Consider the following 26,635-nt stretch of genomic DNA (forward strand, 5'->3'; position numbering starts at 1 on the left):
CTCTCCCTAGAATAGTGCTTAGTAACACACCCAAATCCAGACCCATTCAGCGCAGGCAAGATAAGGGCTGGATTCAAGATGTGGGATCATCACCGGTGTGATGGACAAACACATCAGCACAGCTAATGACATACCCAGAGGGACCCTTCTCCCCACCATCGACCACTCCAGTGTCTGTATCTGGCATCCGGATAAAATAAGTGAGCACGTGACCAGTCCTTCACTTGCGTGCTGGAATTGGAAAATGCCCAGCTATGGGCTTACTCTGCACCCCCACTTCTGTCCAGGGGATACAGACCAAAGCCTGTGGTTCTAGATACAGCTGGACCCAGGCTGGCTGTTAGGTTGATCTCAGCTGTCTAAATATTAGCTGTGTGTCTTTCAGCAGGTCACTCCTTCTGTGACTTGGTTCTCATCTTTAAGTAGCAGCAAGTAGAGGGTTGTCATGAGGATTTCATGCATCACACACTTTGAAGGGGCGGAGCAGTGTGTGCCACACATGGCTCCTGTGACTGGCTTGTTACGTCTGCGGGCATGGCTTCTTTAGACAAAGCTGTGACTGAGAAGTCCCGAGCAAAGCTATCCTTTCTTTTCTACACGATGTCACATCGAGCATTGCCTCACTAGCCATGACCCGGACCAGCTGCTTGGTCAGCCCCAAACTGCTTCCTCGGCTGAGTAAGGAAGTCAATCATAGCTATGTGATAGGGTTGGTGTGTGAACTGGATGGCAACATACGGTGCTTGCCCACAGGAACTCAGAGTGTGTTTTCTCTCGGCCCCTTTCTTTCCTTCCAGGATCGTAAAAGATAAGGTAAAACTTAGGCTGTCAATAATATAGACCGTGTTTAAGATTTCCTTTGATTTCAGTTTTTACTCGCTAGTCACATATCGCACATGGGTTTGCAATGCAGCCTTTTATGCTGAAGAATTGTCAGCAGGGCTGGCAAACTCAGTGTATGTCAGGGCTGTTGTCCAGGGCACACGGTGACACCAGCAGTGGCTCTTACCGCCCTGCCTCAGCGGCTCCAGTCACACACATGCATGTCTCCCGGCTAGAAAACTGGAGCTCTGCAGCAGGTTACCCAGCAGAAAACCCTGACTAGTAATCTTAAAGAAGCAAAAAAACAAAAATCAAAAACTAGAAACTCAAGAACAGAATGTGGCCGTATAATAAAAATTAGCTAAGTCACTTCTTGGAATACTTATTTAAATTTATGTAATATTTATTAAACCTATGGACTAAAATGTAATGCTTTTATACATACGGCCAAAGACAGGAAGTTTTTCCCCTTCATGTTACTCTTCTATGGTTTGGATTTTCTTGGTGAATGTCTCATCATAGTGTGTGATTTAGTGATTGCTATTTTGCTGACCTAAAGCAAAAGTCCATGTGTAGTGGCCAGAAAATACGACCGAAGTAGAAGGGAGTTATAAATTGATTCGTAGGAGGTAGTGAACTCCCTGGGAACACTGACCTTGCGATGAGCCATGGGAGGACGACATCTGCAGAAACTGAAAGCTTTTGGCTTCTTCTACAGCCTACACTAAACTCTCTCAGCAGTCAGTACTGTCCTCCAGTGAGGAGCAAACTATGCTGCAACACTGATTTAAGAGACAAACGAAGACGGCAGGAGAGTCCGCACCACATTCAGCATGGAGCTAAGTTTTTAATTAATTCTTATCCTCCCTGGCTTAATAAGGGAGATAAAGGATCCTTTAGGAGCAGGTTTAGCCTGACATTTGAGACTTTAAAATGTTCAGAACAGCACACTCAATTTTAGATGTGACCACAAGCCTCTGTGGATGGCTTAGGAGACAAAGATGGAAGTGAGGCAGACACCTGGGGAGGTGGCAACCTCAGGGGAAGGAGGTGGGAGGCTCCAGACGTTTCCCGGGGAGCCAGGTAGATAGGAGGCAAAGAGCAAGGCCCCGAAAATCTGTTTCGTATTACTTACCCTTTATTCTTAAAATGTAAAATTATGACTTTTTACAGAATCTCAGAATGTAAAGCCAAAAATGTGAAGAAAATATTTTTTACCAATATAATATTTTTACCAATTTTTTTAACCAGCATAAATAATTTAGGGAAAGTAATTTTTTCTAACGAGGATTAACTAACACATATACACATGCATGTATATGCACAACTACCGCTACTTGTACAGAGTTTAGTGCAGTCCATTTTAAGGCTTACAAGATGAGAAGTTATATAGGCTTTTGTATTCAATTAAAAAATTACGTTATCTTTCAGATGATAATTTAAAAATACTACAAGAAATTAAATTTGTGTCTACAGTCACAACTATAACTTTAAAACATACAGAATTCAAACTAAAACAACATTGGGTTTTATTTTCATTCTGTATTTTCCAACTGTATTATAAATGGTGTTAGCAATAGAAAAGTGAGAAATACATGTTTCTTAAGATTTAAATGGACAGAGCCCACAATCACATAACACGGAGCCCACTTTTGTTTCAGTCTGCACACAAACCTTACTCGGAAGACGAGGACCTTGGTCACACTTGAGTGTTTAATGCAAACAGGATTTGGTACCAGAAGATTTTAATGCAGAGGATTAGATGTATCATCGTATGTTGCGATTAAAGGACTTGTATTTAGAATGAAATGAATTTTTGTTTGATGTGCTTACTTAGTAACCTACTTAAATATGTTTTTCACTGTAAGCCTCAATGTCAAAGATGGCTACTTGGTGTGTCTTTGATGGCTATTCCCGGGACACTTTAAGTCAAACAATTAAAAAAAAAAAACACTGTTGTACTTGTGACTGCTTATGTTCCTAATTTACTTGTTATTCCAAGCTCACCTAAATGAAAATAAACTCATGCAACAGAATAAAATTCTATGCTCATCATAAAAAGAAAAAAAAATCAGTCTACAAGGTAGAAAATTCCCCAGAATGTTCCTGGGAGAGAATGTAGGCTATCCTAGCACTGGAGGCAGGATAAAAACAGTTGATGAAATAACATCACATGTATGGTATCAATTTTGGGTAACAAGAGATGCTAGGGATTTATAATAAAATCAGTTCCGCCTCCCCAAACAGCTAAGCCACAAATTTGATACATGAAAAGGCAAATTAGTGAATATGGGTGAAGCTCACTGAGAAGAGGCCAAGGTAACAGGTGCTTTCCCACAACATGACACGTAATGACCTCCCTCATCCACAGAGGCAGATGTTGACCTAAGCACCTAGGTAGGGAAGCAGCCTACAAGACCCTTATTAACTTTTAACATCCACAGTGGGGAAAAGGAGAATGGCCACTCTGTCAGCAGCATCTGGATAGGACAGTTCAGATTGGAATCTGTTTATATGTAGACTGTGGAAAGAAATATACTCAGCACACCCATGAAACTGTGTTGTAATTAAAAGCAAACCATTGGTAAGTTTAAGTGTCATATTGCTATTTAGAACTGTTAAACTCTAGCTAGGGGCTATTTTCTCTAAGTATCTTAAGATAATGTAAAAAGAAGTTATTACTTAAGAATACTTTTATAGCCATGTGTAGTGGGTGCACACCTTTAATTCCCCCCCCCCCCCCACTTGGGAGGCAGATGCAGTTTGAGGCCAGCCTGGTCTACAAAGTGAGTTTCAGGACAGCCAGAGCTACACAGAGAAACCCTGTCTTGAACCTCCAGCATCCAAGAAAAGATCAAATCGAAATAAAACAAACCACCAAAAACAAAACAACACCCCCCCAAAAAAACCCACAACCAACCAACCAAGAAAAAAGAATTCACATTTTAATGAATATTAAGCAGCTATGTAAAAGGTGATGGTTTGATCTTCTTCCATAAATAACAATGTGGCTGTTAAACAGTGGTCTCTAAGATCTACAAAATAGGACCTCAAAATAGGTTTGTTCCAGGGGCTGAAAAGTTGACTCAGTGGTAAAGAGCATGTTTCATTCTTCCAGAGGACCTGAGTTCAAATCCCAGCCTTCACTCAGGTGGCTCATTGCTGCCTGCAATTCCAGTTCTAGGGAAACTCAAGACCTTTGACCTCTGCAGGTTCATGTGCACAGAACCACACACACACACATAATTAAAAATAAAAATTAAAAGGAAAAGAATAATATTAATAATTAATTATTTTATTTATTTATCTTGGCTTTTCGAGACAGGGTTTCTCTGTAGCTTTGGAGCCTCTCCTGGAACTAGCTCTTGTAGACCAGGCTGGCCTCGAACTCACAAAGATCCGCCTGCCTCTGCCTCCTGAGTGCTGGGATTAAAGACGTGCGTCACCACCACCCGGCCAAGAATAATATTTATTAAAAAATAGGTTTGTTCCAATTCTGTGTCATGAATATTTAGTATTGGTGACAATGTGAGAACTCTCATAGACTCAAAACTCAAAAGGAAGTTTCTTAAGTCCTCTTGATTCTGCCTTAACACGAACATAGTAAACTTTACATCTATTGTAAGATCTGCACATCTGTAGCAGGCTGGCTTAAATTCAGAGCACATACTACATGTTAGACATGTTCTCTCTTCCCTAACTTTGCTGGAAGTAAGCTGGCTTACAGGGCTTCCCACCTCTAATAGCAGAGCTCTGTGCGTTTCCGATGCTTGGCTGAGTACCCAGCACTTCATGCCAAAACTGCTGAGCAATTTCAATGCTGCCGTGTGTGCCAAATCTGGAAGATGCTCATGAGACTCAATGCATGAGCTCATCAGTTTTTCACATGCCAGGCTTACCAGTCAGGAAAAATTACAAGTAAATTAAAAGTAGGAAACCCCTACTTGTAAGCAAGGGATGCAGCTTAGTCATATGGTACTTGCCTAGCACACAAAAGACTCCTGGGTTCCATCTCCAGGATCTCCAGCAACACAAGCAAAACAGCTCCACTTCCCAGAATACTCTCGGGGTTTCCTCAAAGTCTCCCAAGGGGCATTGCTTACACATTTGCTGATATGTCTCGGAATGTGTTTTCATCAGTGTTATCAGTCACTTTAAGCTTTTCATAGAACAAGTGTAATTTTGATGACACTTAATTGTGGTCTACTGTTGGCCAGTATTCCTAGAGGAATCTCCAGAAGATTCCATTACTGGCATTTCCTTGCTTGGTCTTAAAGCTGGACTCAGATCCCTGACTCTCCAATGCAGCTGGTCCCAAACTCCCTTTTATTTTATAAAACATCTTTGGTCCACAGGACTGCTGTTATCTTTTAAGTTCTGTAGCAGGGGAAGAAACTCAATGACACAGTGCTTGCTTTGCATACAGAAGGCCTTGGGTTTGACTGCCAGTATTGCAGAAAAAAAATTAAACACAATAATTTGTGCTTCTGTTTTGAAGGGAAAGTGTGCTCTGCCCTTTGGGTGTTCTTCATGCCGCCTAAGATGCTCCCCTTCCATCTGGGAGAAGAGGAAATACAGAGTGTGTTTAAAGCAGAGCAGAGAGTCCCCAATAATCTCCCTGAGCCGGCAGGGTACCCAGAGTGGAAAGGCATGTTGGAGAAAGATTTCCTGAAGGGCTCACTGCTGCACTTTTTGTACCTTGCTCAGTGGCCTGGTACCCTCCGATCCTTGCCTATAAGTGCAAGGTCTAGATAAGGATAGGTATTAGTTGTAACTGGGGGACCATTTAAAGACTTCAGAAGAAATGCTGAAAACTGGCTGGGAGGAGCAGTTTTAGGTGGGAGGGTATGGATGATTAATTCTACGATTAATTGTAGTAGGTAAAATGTCAGAGCCAGCGGCAGCCTCTTAATCGCCAGTGCAATTCGTGATACGTAAGAATCAACAAGGAGGCTTTCCGAGGCCCATTATCAACGACGATTATTGCCAATACAGCTCTGTAAATGCCAATTGCAGGGCAGCTGCTTTCTTTCCAATGGGTCCAGGGGAAAAAGTGGCAATGTTAAAAGGAATCTTCTTGTTCTGACCCTCTGACTCCCACCACACGGGATTCACTTCACCCGAGTTTGGAGACCTGTGTGGAATGAGGAGTAAAATGCATATTTGTGTAAATCCCCGGGACTCTCTCTCTGGAGAACAGCGGCTTTTTAAAGAGTCAGGTCAAATCCCCTGGAGATGAAATGAGTCCCTGCTGCGGAGCCGGCTAGCTGGCAGCATGCTAAGACTGTCATTTGTAAAAAGCAGTCCGCCCAGCTATAATTAGGAATTTGATGTCACACTGGAATTGGAGCGCAGCTGTGAAAAGATCGACCACCAGGGAGATTCGCATTTCTCTGTCTCATTTAGAGCGGGTGAAACTGCTGGAGTCATGAATGGAAGATGCCCTTCCACTAAAAAGAAAAGAATTAGGGAATGAAACAAGTCATAGCAGCTGTCAGAATTTGACAAGTTTTTTTTTTTAAAGAACTATTCCCATAAAAAAAAAACCCTCTAGATATCTGTACATGCATGTTCTGATACTTGTTGCCACAAAGTCATCCCATTATTGTTAGAATATGGGGACTTTATCTCCTCCAGTTCCATCCCCATTATTATGTTAATGCGAATCACACTAATTGTGTGTCAAGAAGAAATTCAAGGGATGGGATTTGTCTGCACCTATATCACTAAACACTGAAAATGACAGTTTCAAAACTTGTCATCAACAAGTTAACAGTATGGGAAATGAAATAATGGCTGCAGTGAATGGGTCCCGGAGAAGGGGAAGAACTGCGCTCCCTAATGAAGCTGTGTCGGTGGAGAGTCGGGTAAGGGCGCTCTGCAGAAGGGCAATCACTCTGAACAAGACGGGCGACACGCGGCAATTACAGCAGCAGTGACGAGCTTTCCTGTCTAAGAGGCTGAAAGATAGGAAATAAAGCATTCTCAGCCTTCCCCACGTACTTCAAACCACAGGTACCAGAGATTGTTCTGAAGGCGCTTAAGGTTTTACTCAGGAACCCCCCCAAAGGGCTATGCTTTTAGAGAAGAGTCGAAACTATTACCTGATCCTGGAAAGAAGGAAAACCAATAGCTGGGGGAGGGGGCCAGTGGGAGGAGGGGAAAGGAAAACATTAAAAAAAAAAAAACCCTAAAAGCCCAGTGTGTCCGAGTTCAGCTATAGCGATGCACTCCACTAAATGGTTGCAACTGAGTGTTTCTGGATCATCAGTACGCTCCCAGCTAGTGCACCACATTCTCCTGGGTGGCTGTCAATTTTGATGGCCTTTGCATCCCATATGTGCAGGCTATTTCTCCTCCCCTTCCCAGTTAGAATCTGAAACATACATGGATAGGTAAGGTAGCCCTAGGAAGCCTCTGACCTTTCGGGGAGGAGCTGTCAGATCCCCAAATCTCCAACACAGTGCAAAGCCCTGGGTTCTTCCTTAAGGCAAGAGTGTCAGCCTCTGCGACAAGAGTGTTTGAACAGCAGGAGGCCCAGGGCCCAGGACTGTCTGTGTACCAAATCAAACACTTGAACTCATGCATGATGGTGGAGGAAATATAAATATATAAATGGGTTGTTTTGCTAAAATTAGTCTGAAACCAGACCATTTACTTAATTACTTAAAAAAAAAAAAGACCCTGGGTAAATTGTTTTAGCACCTTATTTAGCCTTCATGCAGGATGTGACTGAGTGACCCATTATTTCAGTCCCTGAGGCTGTGACAGTAACCATGAAAACACATGTTCGTGCACACACACACTTGTGTGCACACATGCACACACTTCTGAATGAACACAGCACAGAGATGTGCAAATTCACAACATTCAAACTGAAACAAAATAATATTCTAAAAGAAATTAAGAAAAAAATTAAAATCCTTGAATCTAACTTTAAAGAGATAGTAAAGAGAAGACCCTTCTGAGGCTGGTTTGTAGGAATATTCAAGAATCCAGGCAAGTCTTTCCCCTAGTCTGTCAATCAATGCGTCAATCTGGGCTAGTTTAGACTTACATGCAGGAAGCCATTTCCAAATTCTTTTTTTTCTTTACTTAAAAGTATTTAATTTTGAAAAGGAATCACATATGAAACCATTTTTTCTTATTTTGCTTAGAATGGCAGGTTTTTTTTTTTTAAAATTTAACAGCCCAAAGCTTATTTCTAGTCTTTCATTAAATAAATGTCTCTAATGACCTGTACTTCTGCCATAACCCAACAGGTTTAAATTATCTATCCCTCTCTGTTTATTTGTGCTCTGATCTGTTATAGTTGTTCAAAAATCTTTTCAACATGTACCCACTTAATTCTAAATATCCACATCTCTTCCAAGTAATGACTTTTAACAAAATTGGGTCCAATTCTTTATGTCTCCATCTACCAATCTGAACTAATTACAATCTTCAAACTGACTTAAAACTTAGATCTCTCAGGAAGACCTCTGCAAATAATCGCAACTATGAACTTAGTTGTTCATGACGAGCTGTTTCCTGTTAACATCTAATGTATCTTACAAAGCATAAACACACATGGTCGTTTACGGCTGTCACTTGGAATGTTTCACTAGCATCTAACCAACTCTCTTTCTGCTATCGCAGCCCGGATCTTATTTACCAATACTGAAATATTACATTTTTAACTTTTAAAACTGAAAAGTTACTTTATAATGTCCCCTAGAGACTGACCCTTCAAGTCTGTAATTCTATAAAAGAAAGCAAATGAGATTCAAGTGTTACTTGATTTATAATCAGTCAGAAGATATGAAGATATAGTCCTTTATAATCTTTTCATACTTCACTTTAAAAATCAAAACCAACTCCGACCTCATCTTACCACTGTATATTCAAAAAGAAATTTGAAATCAATATGTAATGGCCGAGAAAATGAACAGAGGCAAAGACCACAGTCAAGGTCACATATGGCGAGCTGGGGTAAAGAGGCCTTGGGACCCAAGTTCCTCAAACCCCTAGGACCCACATTCTGAGTTGGAATTTCCATTTCAGTTGACAGTACAGACAGCAGTACAGGTTGTCTGTGACCCGTCTGTGTCAACTGCACACTTAACTAGTAGGTACAGTATCATATAGTCACCGAGGAAGGTGATGAAGGCATGCATCCCCAGGCTGCAGGGGTGCTGGCTGTGCTGGCAGCAGCAGCAGGGGAAAGGGAAGGACCACACCCAGTGCTCCCCGGACAGGGAGGAGGTGTGATGGCGCTTACCTTTTCTTTGTCACTAGCTTCTCTAGCCACTGTGGAGCCCTGAAACACAAATAAATGGTCAGAATGGATGGACTTGCATGAGGAGTACCCAGTACGAGACAAACCCAGCTCTGTCCACCCTCAGTGTGTCCCCCTTGTCCCAGCAGCCCTCACCTGGTCTGTGGCTCCCCCTACAAGTGTTCTTGTCCACTGGTCACTCTTTTCCAACCCCACTCCTGTCATGTTTGTCTGATCCATCATTCTCTCTGCTCCTGACCTTCCTGCTTGGAAACCAGAGAATCTGGCCCCACTTGAGCAGTCACTGGTTAAACACTGATCAGAACCGTACCAGTGGCTAGACACGGCTGGTTTCACTATCTTCAAAAGGAAGATGTTGGCAACAAAAGCACGGAATGCCCCTTTGCCCGTGTCATGACCTCCAGATGTGGAGCATCCCTGCCTCTGACGCCTTCCCTGCACCATGGTGCTGTTCTCTCCCTAGGCAGTGACTGAAGGACAGTTCTACTGAGCTCCCAGCACACCCTCTGTGAGAGCGCTCTGGCTCCCTTCACTTTGGAGACTCCTTCAAAGCCACAGGCTTCCTGATGTCTCTTTTGTTCTAGGCCCTATGCTGAGCACAGGGGTAAAAAGTGGAAGAAAACACAGCCCTTGATCTCTGGGCACCTAGTCGGCTGCACCAGGTTTCAAAAGCAGCCTCTCAGAGCTGTGTTAGCCAAAATGTCTGATGGGAGATGGGACGTTACCTCTGAGGTCCACAGGAGGTTTGGGGGGCAGGCAGAGTTCAAGCAGAGAAACTTGCCTTTTTGTGGAAGGTTTCAATTCAAAAGAAAAGTCAAGGAACACAGACAAGTTGATTCTTACATTAGAGTCCTAAATATGTGAATTCAGCAATCCTTACTCAGTTCTTTGTGTTTCGCCCATGACAGAGTCTGTGTTTACTGAAGTGGCTGGAGAAGGATCACAGAGTTACAGATTCCTTTTCCCCAGCACCAGATGCCTGAACTGCTATGATATTTGTTAACTTGATCACTGTCAAATTCACAGCTATCATCCTGGACCATTAAAATGGCCAATCATGAAGGGAACCCATATTTGACTTGAGCAATGAAGTTGGTTAGCTTCGGAAAGAAAAACAGATTCTAAATGCATACAGCATGTCTGTTTCAGCAATGGGTGCTGCCCAGAGCCATTCTTCTGAAAGGAGCAATTATGAATCAGTTACCTTCTTTTCCAGAACACATTTCTATTTGAGAAAACCACAAATGAACTGGAAAAAAACCTGCTCGACAGTGGATGGGGCCGCAAGGGTCAGGATGAGCTGTGTTCTGTTATTCCACATGGCTGACAGCATTTGAGGTCAGCGATTAAAATGCTATCAAATGAAAACCAGACTTCTGAGAAACTGTATTTGTCCTCAGTTTCCCCATGTGAAAGACTTTCAATGTGGCTTGGTGCAGATGGTCACATGACTTTTGATACTGCATCATTCGATATGCTGACATTGGGATACTATGTTAATTAAGAAACAACTATGTCAGGGCAGGAGAGATGGCTCAGCAGTTAAGAGCCCTGGCTGCTTTTTCAGAGGACCTGAGTACAATTTCCAGCACCCACACGGCAGCTCACAAATATCTATAACTCCAGTTCCAGAGGATCTGATACCCTCACACCAATGCACATAAAATAAATTAAAAAAAGAAACAAATATGTCTTCAGTGAGACATGTATGACTAAAAAACCACACACGTGGACCAGTGCATGCAGCTAACAACAGATCTTAACAGGGTACAAATTCCTCAGTGTAACAAGATTGGAGATATTACTAACTGTTAAGTTTTGGTATATTATCAAACGATGTCTACAATTATCCCTAAAACTCCTCATCTCTCTTTTCCAACTATATATTTGTGTGAGTTCAAACTCTTTCCCACCAAACAATACTCGACCAAATAACAGCACACTATCCTGACAGCAGGACCAGCTATGACATCCCCACTCTCTCACATTGGTGCAGACACTGCAGAGATATGAAGTAAGGGCCGGGAGGGAAGGCTGAGTGAGAATGGAAGGCACCATGTACACACATGAAACTCAAAGAATAGACTTAACTAAAATAAAATATGCTGGGTGGTAGTGGCACATGCCTTTAATCCTAGCCCCACAGAGGCAGAGGCAGGTGGGTCTCTGGGTTTGAGGCCAGCCTAGTTTACAGGGTGAGTTACAGGACAGCCAGGGGTACACAGAGAAAACCTGTCTTGAATAACCCCCCCAAAAAAGAAAAGAAAAATCATGATGTTTGTCTGACTAATATTTCATTTTTAAAAAATAGCTATTTTCATAAAAATCCATTAATACATAATAGCTACCTTAAAGAATGAAAAGGTATTAATAAATATTAATATAAATTTCAATATTTTATAATTTTATGTTTAGTATTCTCATAAATTTCTTTTAAGCAAAGATTTTTTTTTTTTAAATTTATGTGTAAGGGTACGTGGGAGAGCCTGCAGCGACCAGAAGAGGGTGTTAGATTCCCCTGGAGGTGAAGTCACAGGTGGTCATGAGTTGCTGGACGCTGGGAACTAGCCCCCTGGAAGAGCAGCAAGTACACAGAGCCACCTCTCCAGCCCCTGCATCCATTTCTAATACTATAGACATCCACAGACAGACCCTATACAAGGCAAACCTTTTAGGGTCCTCTTTGTGCATGTGAATGAGTTCTAAGATTAAAAAGATTAAAATCCAGATACTCAAGTACCATAGAGCAAGAAAAAAAAAAAAACAACCCTTTTCAGGGGTCATAGGGTATTTAGCTCCGTGGTCCATAAAGTCTCTGTGGTTCCTGCTGAACTTGGTCACTATACTGCAAATGCACAGGTAAGACAGACTGTACACATGATACATCAATAAAACTTTTTTTTAAAAAAAAAAACTAGAAACGCAGCCCTCTCTTTGTTTCGCCATGCAATCACACTACAGTTGGCTGAGTCTGAACTTGTAAAACTCAGATCATGCCGCTGCAGCCACATTTTTCCAGTGGTTCCTGTCTTTCTGCCGTCTTTGAGATGTCCAGTCTCTGGGCTCTCCTGTCTCCTTCGTTGTGAATCTTCCCCCGTTTCTTACACGCTCTCCACTGGTGCCCTCATGGGCACACCTTTCTTTATACCCTGCTTAGCAGTGCAGGCCTTGCCAGCTGGGGGAACAGGCCTGCGATTCAGCCACTCAGCAAGCCGAGGCCGGGATTACTAGTCAAGGCCTATTTTGACTTCAGGGTGAATTTAATGCTGGCTTGGGCAACTGAGTGAGACCCTCTCTCAAAATAAGAAGAAAAAGGGCTGAGGCTATAGCTCAGCAATAGAATACTTGTTTACTGTTAACAAAATAGTGTGGCCTTCCCTGTTCATTTCTACCCACAGCGCTCATTATTTCCCTAAAGTAATAATAATAGTATATGCATATATGTTTATATATATATACACAATATATATAATGAAAAAATATGTATATATATATATAATCCTTAAAGATTTGTTCTGGTTTGTTTTTATTTATTTACTGTAGTGTGTGTGTGTTCTGGGCATGTGCAGGTGGAGGTCGGAGGCCAACTTTTGGGAACCAATTCCTTCCTTTTACCATGGAGTCTGAGGCGTGAACTCAGGTCATCAGGTTTGTGGGGCAAGTGCTTTTGCCTGCTGGGCTATCTTGCTGCCCCGGTCTGGTCCACTTATCAACTATTCCCAGCACACAGACCACTACATGGCATTGGCTGCCATGACTACAGCAGCATGGACTGAGATGCAAACTTTAGGTGCATCTGAATTATTTCATTCACACAATTAACTATAACATATACAATATGGATGGTACGCTTGAGCCACTTAATGCAAATGACCGAAGCCAATCTCACCTTTAAGTCGTATTTCCTATACACAGATAAACGGTGGCTGAACACATTCCTGGTAACAATCACGTATATTTCCACTCCATCGACATTAAGCCGGTACATTCCCAAGAACTGAGGAAGAAGGGTGACCCCGTGACATTCCACTATGTACTAGACAGGAAAGAGAGAGAGAGAGAGAGAGAGAGAGAGGAAAAACAGCCGTCAAAACATGGCGGATCACTGCGAAACTTGGCCTTTCTAACTGTGGGGCTTATTTAAAGGAGAATTTCTAATTCTTGAGGCTTTATTTTCAGAAAACAATCACTTGGTGTTGCTCACCCCTCAGGTCTGTGTTCTTCATCTATATAAAAATTAGAACATTCAATCTTAAAAAAAACCTTTTTTATTAATTCTTTGTGAATTTCACATCATGTGCCCCATCCCACTCACCTCCCCATTCCTCCTCCAATTCACCCTCTGCCCTTGTAACTTCCCCAACAAAAGAAAACAAACAAACAAACAAAAACAAAACCTCACCTTGGAAGCTGTTGTAGAACACTCAATCTTATCACTAAAGAGATACTTTTTTTTTTCAGTAGCTCAACTAATCCATAATGTCAAAATTGGATACAGAAGCACAAGGCAAGAAAGTTAATCCTTTTAGTTGCAGGGACAGCCCATCTAGGTCCTTCTTATTCCCCAGAAGGCCTGAGGATGACCTCATCCCTTGATCTTGAAGCTGGTATGGTGGAGGGTAACAAAGAGACTGCTGAAAGCCTGGTGCTAGGGGCCTAGCTATTCTGTTTCTCGTCTAGACTTCAGTGGGCATGAAGGGGCCTGAGCTACAAAGAAGCTGGAGTTCTCTGGCCAGGAGCTGCCTGCCATCAAGTCTCAGGGTTGCAGACACAACATGACTTGGGTCATATGCCAATGAGCCACAAGAGGGAGCTACTTCCTCTTGGAAGCAGTTATTGATAAACTATGGGTACCACCACAGGGGCCTTTACAATGGGGGAAGATTCTAAATGAGCCTTTTAACGTCTATGACACAGGGATGAAACCTCCAGGATAGCATCAACACCACAGTTCCAGTGTTGTGGGTGCCCTACCCACTGTGCTCACCAACAGTCAAGGGTTGTAGTGTGGGTTATTCTGGTATGTGTATGTGTTGCACACACGGTGGAGTGTGCCTGTGTGTCAGTGTACAGAGACCATTGAGGGCTTTGGGTGTCATCACCTCGAGGCAGAGTTTCTCACTGACCATCTACAAACTCACCATCTTGGCTAAGCTTGCGGGCCAGGAAGCTCTCAGGATCTGCCTGTCTCTGTTCCCCTCAGTGCTGGGGTTGTAGGCATCCGCAGCCTTGCTTGGCGGTTTACATGGGCAAGGGGGTTTCAAACCCAGGTCTTCACATCACCAAACAAGTGCTCTTGTCCATGGACCCATCTCCCCAACCCCTATTTTGAGTCTTTGAAACATTAGCAAAAATGTTCTAATTGGACTTTTTAGTGGTAAACATTAATAAGTCTGGGGATATTTAACTTGCTAAAGAACAAAAAGTCCTTGGCTCTTCTCATTAGAACTGAACAGTGTCTATCTGGTTTTTGCTATTTAGAGTTCTGACAAATCTCAGAGATGCTCCGGCCCCTTTCCTTACAGACAACAACTGAGCTCAGTCTAATTTCTTCCATCGAGTTTCATCTCAGCTTGTTACTTTAAATAGACGAGCGGAGCCTAATTTGAAGCCAATAAATCGACTTGAGGTTTGCTAGTGCACAAGAGGTGGTTAATAGTTCTTGGCTGAAAAGGAAATTCCCCACAGCGATTTAAGGGATTAGAAAGTGTGTTGTTTGCCGGTAGGGAAGGTGGATGAGCGGGTCTTAACTCAGTCTGGGGGGGTATCCATACTGCGCTAGGGAGGGAACAGGCTTGGGAGCCAGGGAGATGAAGCACAAATCCTTGGGTAGCCATTTACATGCTGTGGGGTTTGGGGTAAGTTAACTAGCCCACTTTATATTTGAGTTTCACTTCCCAGAAAACAGAGTACCCAAAGGCCCACCTAGAATAAAGTTGTGAGGATGGCAAGGGAAAGCATTCAAAAGACCCCATGCCACCATCTGTACTGAACCCCACTCTTTCTCAGTTACCAATGATGGGAATGCAAGCTGTCACTCAAAACCCGGGAAAGAAACTGTAGCATTACATCTATCTGCCCCCTATTTCAAACTTCTCACACCCACGTCCTAGCGTCTGTTCTGGGGGTCGCTCTAGGACAGGGATTATTTTTGCAGACATGGAAGGCTATTAGAGGCCCCCAAGGCAGGGCAGTGGCTCATCACCTCTTCCACTCCCATTTTCATCCTTAAGAAGGTGTCAGGAATGATAGAGCACAGGCGTAAGGACAGAGGTATTGAACCCAGTACTACAAAAACCAAGGCATGCAAGATGGAAGTCTTTGTAGAGCCACAGAGAGCCTGGCTCCCAGAGGCTCTACCCATAGTCCCACTGACCCATGCTAAAGAAACTGAGTGGTACATGAAATCGCCAAGCTTTTGTTTCTGAAAATACGCCCACTACACACTACAGCTTCCCTGTCTCCAAGTCAGATAGATAACACGGCAAAAACATCCAACTCTGGTGCATTCTGTCAACAAGTGTCACGTGCCCTCAAAGGTTCCGTTCCCCCATGGGGCTCTTTGATGAATACTTTGAAAAACACAGATTAAATGAACCTCAAACTCCTGAGTGTATAAACACGCGCAAAGCCACAAATCACATCAAAGCCCACCTTTTCCATGTCAGTGCTGCCAAACTGCATTTGATACTAAGAACGAAGGAAGAACTCAAGGATCAGCAATTCTGCAGGAGAGAAAGATGTACCCATTGGCTGGAGTTCTGGATGGGAGCCCGGGAAAGTGTTCCAGGTACTGAGTGCTGGAGCTGACCCAGTAGACTCAGGCAGCTCTGCACACAAACTCACTCTCTCTCTCTCTCTCTCTCTCTCTCTCTCTCTCTCTCTCTCTCAGGTTTTTATTTATAGATTTATTTTATTTTATGTAATGAGGTTGTTGCCTAGTGCCCCGGGGTATCAGAAGAGGGTGTTGCAGCTCCTGGAACTGGAGTTAATGATGGTTGTCTGCTGGTGTGGGTCTGGGAACAGAATGAAGGCCTCTGCGAGAGCAAGTGCCCTTAACCGATGAGACATCTTTCCATCCTTCTGCTCACAAACTCCTAACACCAAGGACAGAAACTTCTAGAGCACTGGTTCTCAACCTTCCTCATACGGTGAGCCTTTAACATAGTTCCTCAGATTGTGACCCCCCACCATAAAATTATTTTGCTATGACTTCATAACTGGATTTTTTCTACTGTTATGAATCATAATGTAAATATCTGACACGTAACCCTGTGAAAGGGTCGTTCAACCCTGAGGGGTCATGACCCTCAGACTGAGAACCAGTGTTCTAGAGGCAACCTGCACACCAGCGATTCTAAGCCAATGCCTACAGACCACCAGAATACTACATGACCCAATCACATGCTGCCAGGACCCATTCAAGAGCTGCAAGATCTCAGATGAAATGCCCCACTTCTCTGACTCCTGCATTTGGAAAACAAAACCATTTTCAAGGGAACAGAATGACTGACCACAGGGTTTTGATGAGCATCAGGTAGTGCGGAAGTAGTGTTTGTAATCTGGGTATTTTGGTTTCCCTGAAATCTTACCCTGCCTGGACTCTCAACATGAATTTATAAAACATGTTTACTGAGTATCTGTTGCATGCCAAGCACTGTGTGTGCCAGCATAACATGTAATAGAGAGACCTGGACTCTCCCCTTATACAATTCATTCTACAAAAGGAGCCACTGCCAGGGAATGGCCTCCACTTCCTGTTGTCAGCTCTTCAAGTAGTCTCTAGTTTGGTTCCACTGCCTGCTTCAAACTGCAGCACAGGGTGAGGGTCAGGCTCCTTCCAACACCTCCCTCCATTTTATCCCAGGATCTACCTCAAGTTCCCAGGTACCACGGCTCCTGGAAGTACCTAGACAATGTCTAAGTGGGCTACAGATTCCTTCATGAAACTGAACAAAGACCCAAACACTCCCTCCCCCGTAGGCACCAGCTGAGGCCAACTGGGCACCTGTGCAGATGCCTTCAGTGGTCATGAGGGACTGATTAATCATCCACTATTTTTGTTAAGGTTTAAAAGACCTACGTTTCAGAGAAGCAAACAGAAGTATTTAGAGAGAAACACTATATAGGTGTCATTTACTTTCAAATAATCCAGCAAAACCTCAAAATGATGTAAATTTCCTTCATGTTTGAAAAATTTTATATCAGAAAGTAAAACTCGGGGTCTGAGGAGATGACTTAGTGAGTAAACACCCTTGCTGTGCATGCATGAGCAGTGGAAGCCATGCAAAAATGGGGTGCATGAGTCTGCACAGGTTCCTCTCAACCAGAGGAAGAGCTAGGAAAATTCTTGGAGGTAGAAGGACCAGATGGTCTTATAAAAGCTGCCTCCCATAGGGAGGAAAGCAAGGACTGAGAGCCAAGACTGTCTTCTGACCTCCACTGTGGTTCACACATACCCCTCCCTCCCTCCCTCCCTCCCTCCCTCCCTCCCTCCTTCCCTCTCTCCCTCCCTCCCTCTCTCTCTTGTTCAAATGAAGAAGGTGAACTGAACCCACACCTGTATTTGGCTCATATCCTTCTTCACCTATGACCTTTTGACCAGCTTCCTGACTGACTGCATTTGGTTTATGGCTTTCCTTGTCTTCCATTCACTCTGGAACTTTTGTCCCCACTAAATTTGTCCTCTACCTCTTCAGGACCTTGCTCTCACTAAGATCATCAATGGCTCAGGGGTTGTAAATGTGGCAGATGCTTCTCAGTCTTCCCATAGAGCATGTGACTTCTTCTAGGTCTTTGCTGTCTAATTTCAGCTTGGCTTCTGAAGTACCTGTCTAGTTCTCTCTCTTGGTTCTCTTTCTTAACTTGCTGGCCAATTCTTCCTTCACCATGTGCCCAGAACACGTGGGGTTTGCCCGAAGCCTTCTCATCCTCTCATTCTGCATTGCAGGTGCCTCGTCTCCTGCTTTGTTCTCATTCTCTCTGCATCCTAACAAGGCCTAGGGGTTTCTATTTCCAGTCAACAATCATCCTTTGAGCTTCACTCACACAGGATTCGACTCAGGCAGTGTAGCATCTTTGCAAAATATAAGTCCCATGAAGGGACCACTGTTGCTGTTTTGTTCACAATCAAATCTTGATGTGGGATTCCCCTCTGTATGCTGTGAACACCATTGGTTAATAAAGAAAATATCTTGGGCTAGTGCAAAGAATAGAGGTAGGTGGGGAAATGCTGGGAGGAAGAAGGCAGAGTAGGGGATATGTCTTGTAGCCCCGCCAGAGACAGACAGACAGACAGACGCCAAAACATTAGTCGGTAAGCCACAGCCACGTGGCCATACACAGATTACTAGAAATGGGTTAAATTAATATGTAAGAGTTAGCCAATAAGAAGCTAGAGCTAATGGGCCAAACAGTGATTTAATTAATACAGTTTCTGTGTGATTACTTTGGTTCTGGGCAGCAGGAACCAACAAGTGGCTCTGTCCTCCTACAAAATCCCCAACACGTGTCCCTAGCATGTAAAGTACATTTAAAACGTAAATATGTTGAGTAAATTCAGAAAACAACTCAAGGAGCTGGAGAGACAGCTCAGTGGTTAAGAGTGCTTGCTGTTCTTTCAGAAGAACCGCGTTTGATTTGCAGCACCCACAAAGCATCTCACGATTATCTGTAACTGCAGTTTCAGGGGTTCAGACACCCTCTTTTGGCTCTGTGGGTACCAGGCACACACAGCAGCAAAGACAGACATGCAGGCAAAACACAAATACACTTAGGAAGGGTGGGGGGAGGAAATGACCCAAGGGATGTTTTACAGATGCTCTGCAGTGTGGACCTTCTCACGCTTACTGCTTTGTTCACAATTACAGCAGGACTCTCAGTTCTTGAATTAGAAATTGAATGTTTGCATTTAGAAATCAGAAAGAAAAGCTACAATTTGGTTTATGATGAGGGGGAAGGCCCAGAGGCTTTCGTGATGTCAGAATAAATGAAACACATCACACAAGGAAAAGAAAGGCGCGTGTCTGTGTTGGAATATTTATTTAACTATGTAAAAATGTGTTAATTTGTTTATTTTACAGAATATTACTTTATATAAAGGTGTGCTACATTTGTTTATGCTGTGGGATATTTGTTTAACTATGTAAAGATGTGTTACATTTGCTTATGTTGTGGAATATTACTATGTAAAGGTTGCTGTATTTGGTTAACTATGTAAAGATGTGTTGCTTTGCCTGCTTAAGACACCTGACTGGTCTAATAAAAAGTTGAGGGGCCAATAGCTAGCAGCAGAGGGACAGGCGGGGCTGGCGGGCAGAAAGAATAAGTAGGAGGAATCTAGCTTCCAGAGGAGGGAGAGAGAATGAGGGAGAGAGAAGGAGAAACCCGGGGTTGACCAGCCAGCCAGACATGGAGGACATACACAATGAAAGCAAGGGAAGAAGCTCTGAGGTAAAACGTAGATGAAGATATATAGGTTAAATTCAGTTACAGGAGCTGGTGGGACAAGCCTAAAGGAGGGCCAAGCATTCATAACTAATGGTAAGTCTCTGGCTCATGATTTGGGGCTGGCGCTCTGAGAAAGTCTGCTACACATGTCAGCCGTAGAGAGATAAAAGTGTTTCAGTTTCACCTCTGCTTTCTGGATAAATACTGTGAGTGGCTTGCAACTCCAGGTTGCAGTCCAACACCACAGGGAAGTCAGTGCGTGCTCACACCACACCAATCTAAAGCAGAGCACTGAACCAGGAGCTCACTCTCCCCCTGCCTGGGGAATAGTGCCGCCCACAGTGGGCGAGGCTTCCCACTAACTAGGAACTCCCACAGACCTGCCCCAGGCCAACCTAGTCTAGACAGCACCTCATTGAGACCACCGGAAGGCGATTCTAGACTGGTCAAGTTGACTGAGGGAAACTGCCCATTACAGAGCCATGACAAGGTTCCTGTAGACTGTGGAAACTACTATCCCATGGTTAACCGTGGCTCACAAGCTGTACAGAGCTATGGAGCTAGTCTCTCATTCTGTGCATATTAGGCACTGTGTGACAGTTACAAGTGCAAGGAAAAGGCAGCTGAGTCCCAGCCCCAGACACAAATGTGCCATCAAACATGAGTCAGTAATGATACTTGATGACTTACACAGAATTCACAGAAGAAACTCTCCCAATGTCCCCAAGTATGTATGGACTTAGAGAAGGCAAATGGTGACCTTTCAAGCCACAGCACGATGTGGAGAAATCCACAGGGGCCTCCTTCCCTCCCCACCCTTGCTATCTTCACACTGACCAGGAAGAAATCTTGGGTCCTCCACAGGGACTAGGGAGAAACCTGGTGCTTTTGAACTGCCTTGAACAAGATGGGTGTGGTGGTACCCATGTTTAATCTCAGGACTAGAGTGGTGGGTGGCTGAGGTGAGAAGATTCAACGTCAGTTTGGACTACACAGTGAGACCACTCCTCACGAAAACCACAGAAAGAGGGCCTCAGGTAACTAAGGAAGAAGACACACAGGATGAGAAGGCTTAGGAGCGAAGGAATAGGGAGGAAGAGCGAGGTGCGAAGGACCTCTGGGGGTCTTCCTAAAACACTCTCAGAGAAACTGTTATGCAGTGACATAGTATTTTTATCATGTGTGTGTATGTGTGCCTGAGTGCATGCCTGTGTGTGTGCTCATGTTCTAGGCACATGCATGCCTCTGCACATGTGTGGAGGTCAGAGAACAACCTTGCGTGCTAGATCCCGCCTTCCACCTTGAGGCAGGATCTCTTGTTCACCACTGGGCACCAGGCTAGCTGGCCCTTGAGCCCCTGAGGAATCTTCCATCTCCACCGTCCACCCTGCCAGGATTACAGCCAAGGGCTTTCCCACCTGGCATTTCGTGGGTTCCAGGGACCCCAGCTCAGGGTCTCAAGCTTTCGCAGCAAGCCCTTTGCCTGCTGAGACATTTTGCTAGCTCAGGAACGGTTACATTTTTTAAACGTGTGATGGGAGATTCCTTGTTTCAAGGAATCTCTGTAAATTAATTTCCAAAGATGAATAATGCTGCATATGTGTACAAGGTAAGGCAGTTTCTTTACAGATATAAAGTATTTAAACATGCATGCTACGACTCTTGGCTCACAACTCCGAGAATTTCCCTTTTAAGATCATAAAGATCACAGGTGAGTCAAGAAAATGATTTGTCCAAATACTTCAAGAACAACAAGCAAGTGGACCAGGGTACCACAATGTTACGTTTTTTTCTTTAATATCTACTGTTTGGTACCCTTAAAAAAAAGCTAAAGCATCTTTAGCATCCAGTCATTTCTTACCACTGCCGACAGGCACAAAGCAATCTGAGCAACCTTTGCTTTCTCCCTTTTCCACGCTTAATTTCCAGATTATAAGAATAGAAAAGTCGTCACTCACGGTGGTGCACCCCGTTAATCCACCCTTGGGGAGGAGGAACCATGGTGACCTTGAGTTTGAGGCCACATCCTGAGATCCTGCCTCAGGAAAAAAACAGGAACGGCCACTATTTAATCCTCAGAGCTAGTCTTTAAATTGCTGGTACAAATATTTACTTCATTTTCGAGCACTGCAGTGTGGATGAGCAACCTTCCCTAACTGGCCAAAGGGCACGATTACCCTGGGTGTTTCCACGTGTTGTAGCGCTGTACCGGTTTACCAAATCACCCTTCTCAGAGCCCCCACAGAGCTCGTAGAAGTCCTTTTAGAGGGCGAGAGTCTCAGGACTCCCATGCTGGGATCCTCTGAGTTCCCAAGGGAGTCAGTTGTTTTCCACCGCTGGCTGTCTCCCACGACTCAGATATTCACAGTACCTGGCAGGCCACAGTTTACTCTCTCAGGCGGGACAGGGGCTGTCTACACAAAGCCTGATGCTGCTCTCAGGGGCTGTTCAAAGGTAGCATTCTCCTGGACACTGCTTCTGGGACCCAATGATAACGCCAATTTCCATACTTCTGGGCTCCCAGTGTCACCAAGCTCTTCTGGAACATCAAAGAAGCCCTGTCTGGCCCCTGAATGCACCCATGACCTGAGCTTTCATTAGTGAACTTGTTACCTATCCCTGCTGGCTAATTCGAGCAGTCCCTGGGGTTTCCTTTTCACATGCAGCCAGTATGTCTGGCTGTAACGGTCTTTCTTTTTTTTTTTTTTTTTGGTTTTTCGAGACAGGGTTTCTCTGTAGCTTTGGAGCCTGTCCTGGAACTAGCTCTTGTAGACCAGGCTGGTCTCAAACTCCCAGAGATCCGCCTGCCTCTGCCTCCCGAGTGCTGGGATTAAAGGCGTGCGCCACCATCGCCCGGCCTGTAACGGTGTTTCTAATATAAGCAACTGATGCTGTGTTCTTCCTTCTGCTCAAACGTTTATGTACATGTGACGTCATAGCATCATCAACAGAGACAGATTTCCTCTTCTTGGGTCTCTCACAACTGACTGTGGGCTTATTAGAACTGCAGTGCATTGAAGAAATGACCTGCTGGAAGCAAACTTGCAAAATTTGTGGCTGTCATAGCCTTGAAGATCAGTTCCCCTTGGCCTTGGGCTGAAAACAGGGTTTACAAATTTCTTATCTGCTGCTCTTCTCATGCAAAATGAATGGCATTCAAAGATCCACAGCCTCTAGAAGATTCCAGCAGAGAGGGCTGTGAATTGTGAACTGGATTTCAAATTGCTGTTAACATGGGTTCACTTTTTTTTTAAAAAAGAGGCTTGAACCTCAAGAGTTTCACATAACATCAAATTAACGCTGCATTGTAAAGTCTTATTGCTCTTAATGTTTTGGAAGATTAAATTATCTGTAATCCTTACTGTGCCTGTGGCTATGGTTTCTTTTAAAGGATTATTTTTGTTTAGGTGTATGAGGATTTGTCTGTTTTAGCGTACGCCATCTCTGTAGAAAGAGAGATCTACAGAAGACAGGAGAGGGTGTCAGATACCCTGGAGCTGGAGTTACTGGCAGTGCTGAGCTGCCAGACATGGGTTCTGGGAACCAAACTAGGTCCTCAGGAACAGCAGGAAGCCCTCTTAATCAATGAATCAATGAATCACTGCCACCACTGTCACCATCACCACCACCACCACCATCTACCCACCCCCACACCAGAGGGACAGGAAGTAGGAAGGAAGAAAGGGAGGGAGGGGAGAAACTTTTAGAAAAATCAACTAAATGAATGAATGAATGAATAAACAGTTTCCTTGTGTTCTTGGCTTGGGATAACAAACAATTTGTCCTTTAATACAGTTTATTTTGGCTTTAAATGCTTTTGGGGTAAAGAAACAAAACAAAAGGATGACTACATTTACGTTAATAACAAACAAATGAAGCTCTCTCCTTTCTATGATGCTGGCTACAGCCCAGAGTCTTGTGCATGCTCAGCTAGTGCTCCACCACTAGGCTGCAGCCCCAGCGTTCTAACTCTCTTGTTAAACTCCAGAAAATCAGGCTTAAAAAGGAATGGGTATTCCTCTGTAGTGGACCCCCTGGTTTATAGCACTTCTTAGAGCTGGGATGATACAGAGGATGTGCACATGCAGATGCTGTACTACATTGCTTCCCTCTGTAATACTAAGACAAGGGATGATACAGAGGATGTGCACATGCAGATGCTGTACTACATTGCTTCCCTCTGTAATACTAAGACAAGGGATGATACAGAGGATGTGCACATGCAGATGCTGTATTACATTGCTTCCCTCTGTAATACTAAGACAAGGGATGATACAGAGGATGTGCACATGCAGATGCTGTACTACATTGCTTCCCTCTGTAATACTAAGACAAGGGATGATACAGAGGATGTGCACATGCAGATGCTGTACTACATTGCTTCCCTCTGTAATACTAAGACAAGGGATGATACAGAGGATGTGCACATGCAGATGCTGTACTACATTGCTTCCCTCTGTAATACTAAGACAAGGGATGATACAGAGGATGTGCACATGCAGATGCTGTACTACATTGCTTCCCTCTGTAATACTAAGACAAGGGATGATACAGAGGATGTGCACATGCAGATGCTGTACTACATTGCTTCCCTCTGTAATACTAAGACAAGGGATGATACAGAGGATGTGCACATGCAGATGCTGTACTACATTGCTTCCCTCTGTGATACTAAGACAAGGAGAACCCATATAACATCACCATTCACAGAGAAAGAACTCGGCTCTGGGTGTAGTGCATGGCAAGGCGCTTGGCTGACACCCTACTTTCTACCTCCAGAACAGCAAAGAGGGAAGAGAAGGAGCCAGAGAATGAAGTAGAAAGTTTGTAAGTGACCCCATGAAGTGCTTCCTATAACCAATGGTGTCTACTGAAGGTGATAATAGGACTGACGGCCCTAATGGGAAGCTTGGCCTGTGGGTGGTGACTGGGTTGGGTGGGAGGAACTGGGGCAGATATGCCCAGAAGCAGTTGCAGAGCTAGTGCCCTAAAAGAGGGGATGAAGTAGGGTGAAGGCATTGGATAGAACCCAATACAGAGAATTCAATGATGGAGAAGGGAGCTCGGGACCCCAATTCTCGGCTGCAATCCTTGAAGGGGGCTGGCACCCCTGTAGTGGAGTCTCTGTCTCCTCCTCCATTAGTGACAAACTTTGGAAGCAGTTTCCCTAAATCAAGTCCCAGGCTTTCCAGAGAGTAAGCCGAAGCAAGCTCTGTGAGTCCATCAGACACATGGGAAGCTAGTGGGGTGTCACGGAAGGAGATGCAGCGATGTACAGATGCCCCCAGGGATGACCCCGCCACTCTGCTCTGGCCAGATGTTCTTCCCTCTGGGTCTACAGTTGTCCAGTAGGGCATCCAGCTGTGCTGGGGCTTCAGGGATCATCTCAGTGGTGCCCCAGCAGCTTGCTGAAGCACACGGCTGGACAGTGGTGTGATTTTTCTCTCTGTCCAATCTTGCCTCTTTCCTCTGTCCCATATGGCACTGATCCCTAGTGATCCCCAAGTCTGGTATTGGTTTTGATTAGTAACTGCATAAGTCACCAGACCAGGAAACTCAGGTCTCAGGAACCGCAAGCATGGACCTATCAACAGTACAGCATAAACATCTTAAGAATCAGATGTTTTAAAGAAACAAAGAGGCCAGGAGTGTTGGCTCACACCCCCAATCTCAGCACTTTGGGAGCTAAAGCAGGATTGCCATGTGGTTAAAACCAGCCTGAGTTACATAGTGAGATTATGTCTTCAAAATCCAAGACACGAAGAATAGCATGCAACAAAAAGCTGATGCGTTCCGCTGCTGAGCGACCTCCCTGGCCTCATTTTTACATGCCCTTCTGACTTGCTTAGCAAACTAGCCGATCAGTAACCATCATTTGTAAGACCTGGGAGTGTAGAGCCAACAGTGAGCTGAAGAAAAGCATATTTACAAAGTATTATTTCCCCAAATACACAAAAGAGAAAATCAAACAGAAGACTCAAATTTGCTATGTGTAATATGACTTCCCCACTGGTCTGAGGCAAAATGCTGTCCTTAGCACAGAGTGGACTAGGGAAGACAAGGACATCACTGGAACTGTGAGGACCTCCCAAGGTCAGTTGTGTGAGCGCCACCTGCCTGCTGGAACCAGGCCTCCTAGTGGACTAAATGAGTCAATAAGCAAATAGTACATGATATCAAGGGTGGGATATAAGAAGTTAAAGATGAGAACGGCACCTAATTATCTTAATCGATCTTTTATATAGTACTTATTCACCAGACACAGTCCTGAGCATGTTACGACTATGATTTTACCTAATTAGCACAACTCTTAACATTGTTTTACTACATTTATTTATTTGTGTATGTGGGTGGGTATATATGTGTAGGTCAGAAGACAACTTAGGGAGACAGTCCTCTCCTTCCATCACGTGACCCTTAGGAATCAAACTCAGGTTGTCAGGGCAGCAGAGGCCTCTCCCTGCTGAGTCATCTTACCGGCCCTAATGAACGAAAGGCACTACTAACCCAAGGCCTCGCCATTGGCTAGGGCAAAGGCGGTGTGTGGAGGAGACTGGCTGGGCCAGAATCCTGTCCTGCAATGCCCTCCCACACCACACACTGGCAAGGGGTGGCGGGCATAATGCCAGAAAGAATTTAGTTAGGATGTCTCCCGAGGCTGGCCTCTTGGTAGTTTCAACCTCAGAAAACTTTGACTCACTCAACCCTCGTGTATTGTGGGCCCACTTGAAGCAGGAAGAGGACGAACAAAGTCAATTACGTGTGGAAATGCTGCAGCAAACCCCGTCATTCTGTTTGCTAGCTTAAGAAAACGTTCATATAGATAAAGGTGTATGAATTCTGAGCATCCCAGAACAGAATGAAAATGACGTCCCTTTGTGTCGTCTGAAAGGACGGACCCTCAGCTGACAAAAACCGACTTTATGAGACCCAGCTGTAAGGCATTTTCTCCAAGTAGTGAACAATGTGGGGGAAGCCCAGCCCACTGTAGGTGGGGCCGCCATCCCTGGGTTGGTGGTCTTGGCTGCTATAAGAAAGCAGGCTGAGCAAGCCATGGGGAACAAGCCAGTAAGCAGCACGCCTCCA

At 44.3% G+C, this 26,635-nt stretch overlaps 1 protein-coding gene across 3 annotated transcripts in view; it reads right to left on the reverse strand.

Annotated features, from left to right (window-relative positions):
* The window catches only part of Pip4k2a (phosphatidylinositol-5-phosphate 4-kinase type 2 alpha), a 157,012-nt gene that overhangs the window by 12,986 nt on the left and 117,391 nt on the right, over nucleotides 1-26,635 (reverse strand). For all 3 annotated transcript variants that reach the window (XM_041641615.1, XM_041641614.1, XM_041641616.1), the window contains 2 exons: nucleotides 12,990-13,136; nucleotides 9,083-9,121 (listed from right to left, as the gene is read on the reverse strand). In XM_041641615.1, coding sequence (XP_041497549.1) covers nucleotides 9,083-9,121; nucleotides 12,990-13,136 — 186 coding nt within the window. The remainder of the gene's footprint in view (nucleotides 1-9,082; nucleotides 9,122-12,989; nucleotides 13,137-26,635) is intronic.

This window comes from Microtus oregoni, unplaced genomic scaffold (genome assembly GCF_018167655.1).
Source record: "Microtus oregoni isolate MIOR12 unplaced genomic scaffold, Mior012 000070F_ref0000104, whole genome shotgun sequence".
Classification (NCBI taxonomy): Eukaryota; Metazoa; Chordata; class Mammalia; order Rodentia; family Cricetidae; genus Microtus; species Microtus oregoni.